The following is an 8,888-nucleotide window of genomic DNA, read 5'->3' as shown; positions in this document are numbered from 1 at the left end:
TGGGGGAACATCAATTCAGATATCCACTAACACCAATGTTACAATGTGCTGCCATAACACCAAATCCTCAGTGATTACCACACACACCAACTTAATTGGCCATCCGGACAACCACAATGATGAAATCAATTGGAATGTATGGCACAGAAAACATAGAAATTCGCAAGAGAAATAGTAGGAGAAAGATCAACAATATATCAAGGATATATTTTCTGCTCATCTAGGTTGGCTAAGAATCCTATAAATAGTGCAAGGCACAATGACATTTGTGTATCCTATATTGGGGTTTTCATTAACAAAGATTGAAGCAGGAATGATAGTTTTTGACTGGATTGTCTGCATATGCCGTCAATCATATGCTAAGGAAGCAGAGCCATGTACAACATCATGAAAACAAGATGATTTATCTACACCATGAACCAGAAATTCCAACAGGTAAGGTGCCATAGACCCTTTTGCAAGACAGATAATTAAAAAGGTTGGACATGATAGTTTCAACCAAAAAAGATAGTATGGGAACATGAGAGAAAGTGCAGTTGACACTCGGAAGGCAGCATCAACAACAAAGATGCTAGTATACTATGACAATTATGAAAATTTGCATACTATGATATGATTAGGATTAACCTTTTTGATAATTTGATAGGTTATAACGAGGGAGGAGGTATTTGAACCCTGAAGATTTCCATTGAGAATATTTGGAGGTGTTGAGCTAAAGGCTCTTGGCAGATCAGGATTGACAACCAGACTATATCCTAGAAAGCAAACTCAATAAAAACAGAGTAGTTTGCCTTTGCAAAGAGATCCCCAAAACACAATATATTTATATAGTGACATAATATCATTTTGCTTTGTAAAAATAAGAATATTGTCAACACAAATTCAATAAAAATGGATAGACAACTGGACTATATCCTAGAAAGCAAACTCAATAAAATGGAGTAGTTTGCCTTTGCAAAAATATCCCCCAAAAATAAAAAACAAGTAGTGACAATATCATTTTGCTTTGTAAAAATAAGAATCTTGTCAATGCATGGCTCATTTCCAGAACTAAGTTAACCCTAATACTAAAGCTTAGCTGTATTTTTGAAATGCCAAATTCATCAGTCAGAGGAGATGATGATTAACGGATAGGTTTGGCAACTATGAAAAATCCAATAGCCCCTCAAGCTGAACATCTCTTCCCTTAGTCAGGACCAAGGAGAAGTACAGAATTATCTTTGAAAGGAGAGTACTGAGAACCAGCAGGGTACTAATAGTTGTGATCTTGAGATATGTATCAAAAGTAGACCAGAAGGTGGAACGCATATAACACGTTGAGGAGATATAATTCCAAAAATTATATCTTATAGGCTTTTCAGATACAAAGCATATGCTGACTTGTCAGATGTGATATGAAATTTACAGCACTAAATGTAATAGAGCATGTAGAGAAGCCCAGAAATAATATATATACTTGAGAAACGATGATTTCTTGATTTAGCGTTGCAACAAACTATCATAAACCTAGGATAAGGCACAATATAGAATTATGCACAGAGGGAGAGAGTATATCATGTATTTTATTTAATTGCAGAAGTTGAGCCTCTTTTCCCACCACACTATAAATGTAAACCAAGGAGAATATTGAAATAAGGTATCATCACCGCAGCACTGCACTTGTCACCGATAGAAAAGATTCTTCTAGCAAGAAGCTGAGAGTGAGATGTTGAATGGCCAGAAAAGCAACACATATATTAAAAGTTTGACAATTATGGTCATCCTTGAAAACATTTTTGGGCATGAACATCAATTTTATAGAGTATGACAGCATTGGAAATAAGAGGGACTCCACACTAGTCAAAGACATGACCAGATTATATAACACGAAAGGAAAGAAAGAAAGGTCCTAATAGTTCTAAGATACTGCAGATGGAGAATAGATTGACAGATGGAAGCCTATACGGTTAAACATAAAACCACCACCAGATCTTCCTGCACAATCTTGATAGTCACTGCCTGGAAGAACAGGAGGATTCCAGTTGAAGAAGCCTAGAAAAGAAGCCCTGTCCAGAACCAAACCTAAAGGAACTAAGGAGAGGAACCATAAGGGAAAGAATTCCAAGATTATAACTATTCACCTTCAACATCTAGATGCGTCCTTAAAACTCAGGTGGACATTATAAATGCCTGAATCAAGTTTTCAGCTGCACGCTTCTGTTCCGGTGTGCCTGATATAAGAGCAATACGATCACCACGGGAAGATTTGGAATCAGAAATCTCTATCATTGCACCGGATATCTGGAGGGAAGACAAGTAGGTGTTAAAATGTCATTCAATCAAACAAATTTGTTCAATATGTTAAGATGTACTCTGTATGATGTTCCAAGACAGCCGAATTTAGAGGTAAAATCAAAACATAAGGCATTAGATTAAATTAGGTACACAAAAGAACATTTTTTTTTATTGGTAAGTTACACATGCACCTAGTGGGTCTTTAACCTATGACCTCATCCTCCATCCCATTATTATGGGAGAAGGAAGTGCCTTGAGCTATAGCTCACTGGCTAGGAAAACAAAAGAACAGGGTGAATAGACATTTATTTATTTGAGTTCAAAGAGTCAAACTTATTTGATGTAATGCCAAAATAAGTATGAAATATTAGAAAATTGTCCACTTCAACAAAATAGAAGGAACAATGCCATTGCTGGGAATTGGGAAACATATGTATCTTGGATGCCTACCAGCATCTTAAAGGATATATTTCAGAATGTGAACAAGCTGTAGCAAATATGAACAAAGGTAATTCAAATAATCAGGGTAAACTGCATGGGATTTTTGGCCCTAAGTCCAATGACTTGATTTCTTGAACATGTTATCACCTCCTTCCCACCATTATATAAGCAACTAAATATTATTACCATTTAAGTAACCAAAAAATTTAGATTCTATGCCCCTATCCAACAGTTCTGAAAATTGAGGTTCAAAATACAGCCATCTTGGCAAATGCCTAAGCAAGAGTTGAAGGTACATTTTATACATTATACAAATTTACAGGTCACAGAAATGGAACTCCACAATAACACTTTAGATTCCCTTATATAGATTAAAGCATGCTAACTAATGGCCAGAAAATAAAATCTTAAACAGGAAGATGAACCAACCTTCCGAAGGTTTGCTATATTGGCCCCTCCCTTACCCATCACTTTACCCACTGCATTGGCAGGGACCAAAATCTCAAGCGTTGAAGGGGGAGGCAACCTGCATAGGCACATGGAATTAAAAGCGGACCCAGATTAAAAATAAGTAAATAAAGCCAAAGGACAATTGCTCAAGAGCAAATCACAAGATAATAATATACTAACCCTCCATACAGCTTGGATGAATACGTGGGCAAGGATCCATAGCCATTTTCACCCATCTATCATAAAGAAAGAAAAGGAAAATGAATGCTACAAAAAGGAAGGAATATGTCGCCACTTGAACAAGAAAAAAACATCAAATAGAACAACTGAACCACAGTAATTAGGATCCAGTTTAACACTTGCAAATTGCAACTGAATAAAACAACCACCACAGAAAAAAAAAAACAAAACAAACAAACAAACAAACAAACAAACAAAAAAAAATCATAAACCCGTCTCAGATTGAATCAACTAGAAAGCTTATTCAATCTAGAAAGCTCAAATCATAAACAACAGTCTAAATCAAAGGCACATATTAGAAAAAACCAACAAGGGCTTTCAAAATCATGCCAGATTTTACTACCTTGGCAAATTTCCAACCTACTTAATAGAGAACAAGTTAGAATTTTTCCTCTTGTGAAACAAAGTGAGAAGAGGATAGAGGAACTAATAGTATCAAACATTGTTTTAAGAGAAAGGGAAGAGGGGGGGGGGGGGGGGGGTGGGGAATACATACATATATATATATATATATAAATAGAACTTGTCACTTTCATAGGCAAGTGGCATACTGCTAGAGCCATACATTAAATGTATTGATTAAAAATATATATCTATATATATATATATCAATAAAAAAGCACTGAGAAGTGCAAAAAATAGTTGAACCAAGTAACATGTCATAATGCTAAACATCATTTTAGTAAGATTTTATAATAATCACTTCGCTCCATGAATTGACCGATGGTACAAACTTAGATGAGTAGAAGGAATTACAGTAATTACTAGCACTGATCATGACAAACATATATTATGATGGTGAACAAAGTTGTGGTTTCAGCAGCTATATGATTTATAAAAAAAATATAAAAAAAATAAATAAAAAAAGAGTAAAAATAACAGTATCAGCATACCGACAAAGATCCATATCCATAGAGGCCGCTTGAAGAAAGAATTCCCAGTCCACTTCCACTTTCAACCCTCTGATCATAACCCAAAGAACCAACAGGGGGAACAGAAGGCAGGACAGATGGAACTGAAAGACCAGTGCCAGCTGAGAACAAGGAATCAGCACCGACACTAGGGTTATGGCCAGCATCTCTATCTCTCAAAACATCATCACGAAGCCTTAAAACAATCTGGATAAGCGCATCTCTAACACTACCAACTTCTCCAAGCACCTAAATGAGGAGCAATTTAATTATAATACATGACCCATGAATAAGAAATAGTAAACAACAAATCTGACAGACTTCTAAAAAACGAACCTCCACAAGTTCATCGTTTCCATCAGCACACTTAGGCTTATCACCTTTCGAGATTCGGACATCAGCTTTGGTTCTCTTACGGATCTCATTTATAATAGAGCCACTTTTTCCAATGATACACCCAATAACCTTAGATGGAACAAGGAGTCTAATTGAAACAGTGTCATCTTCTTCATCACTAATCTTCCCTTGGAGCAACAGAACAGCTTCAACTGCCATGGATTTCAGATCATCGGGAGACTGAAAACAAGGGAAACTTGGCATTATCAACAAGTTTTCAAGATGAACACTGTTGTGCAGCAAATTGATAGAATGGAGTCGATGCAATTCACCAACAAACAACACAAACATTGACAAACAAGTAGAGACGGCTACTCTTGCTATGATTTTAAACATATTTATGTTATAACAGAAATATCTACTTTCTATTTGCAAAAATATATATCAAAATCAGTCAGACAAAAAAAAAGTAAATAAATAAAAAGTTTGCCCTCTGCAAGGTATAGGAAATATTGAAAATTGCCAAAAATTGCCTCTCACAAATTTTTCCATACAAGTGTTGTCAAAACATAGAATTTCCCACTTATCTAACCATCTATTTTAAAGATTATCAACTATGAAACAGGGCATAATAGATGCATCTATGTAATTAGATTTCAAAAAAAAAAAAAAAAAACAAACAAACCAGAAGAATCAGAGGGCAACACGGCAACCCTTGCTCCATCTAGTTTGAGAAATTCTGATGAATAAATCATCATTATTATTATTTTTAAAAAGTTAAGGAAGTAAAGCACATACCTCTGTTGCCGTAATTGTGATGATACACTCATTACGATCCTCCTTGGTATCATCAACCTCAATACGAGCACCACTAGCCTGCCTTATACTTTTAATTGTACCACCTCCCTTGCCAATGACACGCCCAATCTTGTCAAAGGGACACAATACTCTTACAATTAACTCCTCAGATCGTGAGGCACTGCTGAACCCAGACATCATAGGAAGAGTAGATGAATAAAGGGGCCATGTACTCCCTGTTTCAGCATAAACAGGGAGATCCTGTACATTTGATGCAGCTATGATTGGAGGAACAGATCTAGCGGTGATAGCATCTGCACTTGGAAACAATCCACCTGATGGATAAATAGGGACATCTGATGGAATGATAATACTTGGAGGAGCTTCTTGTACAGTCGTCTCAAGAGGAATCTCTTCTCTAGGAGTGAACTTGTACATAATTGCAGAAACTGCAAACAGTGCTTTCTTCACCGCCTCTGGCTCACCAGCAATCTAATCATATGATAAGAGAATAATTAAAACCCAAAAAGCCTTTTTCTAATTGATAAGTTAAGTTACACATGATGATGCATCTAAGGGTTTTCAACCCACCACCTCACTCTCACCTTGCTCTTACAAGGGAGTAGATGCCATTAAACTAGAAATCATTGGCCAATTAAACCACAGAAAGCGTACGGGAAAATAAATTTTAGATGAAAGCGAACCTTGACAGAAAATTGAAAAATCATAATGAAGGGCATAAATTGTACTGCATATATTATCCATGCACAATACCCAATCAACAGCAATACAACTTGGCATGTAAAAAAAAATGAAAAAGTAATTGACTGTTCCACAGTAAATAGTAACCAGGACAACATTTTGTAATCTGAATAATCTATAACAAACTTCAATAAAAAAAAAAATTAAAAAGCAATTGAATGAATTATAGTAATACTTTTTTTTTTGAGAAGTAAAAGGATTGATAATATCAAGGGAATAATGAGGTATAGTAATACTAACCATGAGAAAATTGTCAAAGTCCAAAGCACAGGAGTGAGTTGGGTCAGTGGAATCCTTGGCTGTGACCTTAATGTTTGTCCTCGTCTTACCTCTCAGTTTTTTTATTGTTGCCCCAGCCTTACCAATGATATTTGCAGATTGGCTAGATGGAACAAGAATTTGACATTCCTCCCTATCCTTCCGCTTCTTGTCAGAATCTCCAATGGAAGCCACAGCATTTGCAATGGCAGCATGAACTCTGAGAAGAGCATCCTGAGCAGCACATAAAGGTTCCCTGTTACTGAACTCATCATCAATTTCAACCTCTGCTTTTTCCTTAATATAGCAGTAGATTGTTATGACACGGTCCTTAGCACCTGGATATGGATCCACAACCTTAACTTTTGCCCTCGTCTCTTGCCTAATAGAATTTATGACTTTCCCACTCTTGCCAATAACACTACCAATGACCCCATCTGGGCAAAGTATTCTATAAACAACCACTTCATCATTCCCCTTTTCATCTTTGTCATTCATCCGTCTCTTCTGATTCTTGTCCCCATCATAGTCCCTCTGCCCACGGTATCGCTTCCCAGTCTCACCCATTTTTTCTAATTTCAACTTGGCTCCTGAAAGTGCAAAATCAGTCTAAGTTTAAATACTTTTTCCTACTCAACCTAAATGCACGTAAGCCATTTAACAATTTCCACAAAAAATTCATGCTGCACAAACGGCCTCAATTTAATAAATAACATGGCTTATCAGACTCAAAACTTGAGTTTCTAGTTCATTAATTTCTAGTTTTTCAGCATTCAAACATGAACAAATTGAAAAACCACACAAAGCTACATCTGTAACAAATTGCCCACACAAAAACTTATACAAAATAACATGAAAAGAAACCAAGAAAAAAAAAGAAACTATATTATGGGTAGTATTCAACAAAGAGAGACCAAGAACAGTTCAAACAAAACTTTCACCCAGAAAATTGAAAAAGGCTCAGAATAGAAAACCCAGATTCAAAAAATAAACAAAAATAAAAAACCCCACAATATTGCCTTCAAGAACAGATAAAAAAAAATACTATCTTTTATAAAAAAAAAAATTTTTTTAAATCTAATTGCAGAGTATTAATGGATCCACAACCTTAACTTTTGCCCTCGTCTCTTGCCTAATAGAATTTATGACTTTCCCACTCTTGCCAATAACACTACCAATGACCCCATCTGGGCAAAGTATTCTATAAACAACCACTTCATCATTCCCCTTTTCATCTTTGTCATTCATCCGTCTCTTCTGATTCTTGTCCCCATCATAGTCCCTCTGCCCACGGTATCGCTTCCCAGTCTCACCCATTTTTTCTAATTTCAACTTGGCTCCTGAAAGTGCAAAATCAGTCTAAGTTTAAATACTTTTTCCTACTCAACCTAAATGCATGTAAGCCATTTAACAATTTCCACAAAAAATTCATGCTGCACAAACGGTCTCAATTTAATAAATACCATGGCTTATCAGACTCAAAACTTGAGTTTCTAGTTCATTAATTTCTAGTTTTTCAGCATTCAAACATGAACAAATTGAAAAACCACACAAAGCTAAATCTGTAACAAATTGCCCACACAAAAACTTATACAAAATAACATGGAAAGAAACCAAGAAAAAAAAAGAAACTATATTATGGGTAGTATTCAACAAAGAGAGACCAAGAACAGTTCAACCAAAACTTTCACCCAGAAAATTGAAAAAGGCTCAGAATAGAAAACCCAGATTCAAAAAATAAACAAAAATAAAAAAACCCCACAATATTGCCTTCAAGAACAGATAAAAAAAATACAATCTTTTATAAAAAAAAAAAAATCTAATTGCAGAGTATTTCAGAAGTGCTAGAAGATAAAGCTAAATCAATAGTAATAGTTTCAGGGGCGAGAATGATTAATAGATAAAAACCCAAGAAAGAAAGCTTACCTTTCAGATTAGAGCAAAAGAAAAACCCTAGAGAGAGAGAGAGAGAGAGCTGTGTTTTCCGTTTAACTCTCTTCGGAAACGCACTATATTGTAGTACTAGTGTTTTTTTTTTTTTTTTTAGTAAAGACTGTGTTTTTATTATGTGTTTTCGTCAGCATCTTATCAAAGAGTTAAAAACAATCGGACCGTTGAATAGCTTTGGCTTATTGGGCCCCACATGAATAAACAGGTATTGAAGAAAAAAATAGAGTATCTTTTTTTCGTTGTGAGATCCTGAGATGCAGGGGATAAGCTTCCTATTTCGTCACCTCCAACACACGGTTGTTACACGTGTGGAAATCTTAGAATAAGTAGAATAGAGGAAGTAAGGTGGCTATCGGTACGGGAGAACGTTACTTGACATCTAAGTTCTTAGAAATGTGATTCTTATGAATGTAGCTATTTTTATGTTTAGTTTCATTGGGAATCTCTTAAGATTTTTAGGAATATGAA

At 35.5% G+C, this 8,888-nt stretch overlaps 1 protein-coding gene across 4 annotated transcripts; it reads right to left on the bottom strand.

Moving 5' to 3' along the window:
• Nucleotides 1-1,713: 1,713 nt before the first annotated feature.
• LOC112024467 (KH domain-containing protein At4g18375) lies at nt 1,714-8,508 on the bottom strand. 4 transcript variants are annotated; one of them, XM_065763977.1, is made up of 9 exons: nt 8,397-8,508; nt 7,680-7,810; nt 6,453-7,004; nt 5,451-5,942; nt 4,653-4,892; nt 4,299-4,565; nt 3,346-3,401; nt 3,145-3,241; nt 1,714-2,280 (listed from the first exon to the last, which is right to left on the bottom strand). In XM_065763977.1, exons 2-9 carry the CDS (start codon nt 7,785-7,787, stop codon nt 2,149-2,151), a joined length of 1,944 nt encoding a protein of 647 aa, XP_065620049.1. In that variant the 5' UTR covers nt 7,788-7,810; nt 8,397-8,508; the 3' UTR covers nt 1,714-2,148. The 4 variants fall into 4 exon arrangements, with proteins under 4 accessions (XP_065620049.1, XP_065620047.1, XP_065620046.1 ...); XM_065763975.1 differs by lacking the exons at nt 7,680-7,810; nt 8,397-8,508 and having other exon boundaries at nt 1,714-2,045; nt 2,121-2,280; nt 6,453-7,089; XM_065763974.1 differs by lacking the exons at nt 7,680-7,810; nt 8,397-8,508 and having other exon boundaries at nt 6,453-7,089.
• Between the last annotated feature and the right edge of the window lie 380 nt (nt 8,509-8,888).

Source organism: Quercus suber, unplaced genomic scaffold, assembly GCF_002906115.3.
Source record: "Quercus suber isolate HL8 unplaced genomic scaffold, Cork oak 2.0 scaffold_535, whole genome shotgun sequence".
Taxonomy (NCBI): Eukaryota; Viridiplantae; Streptophyta; class Magnoliopsida; order Fagales; family Fagaceae; genus Quercus; species Quercus suber.
Note: the sequence above shows the minus strand (reverse complement) of the source record. Positions and strands in the feature narration are given on the sequence as shown.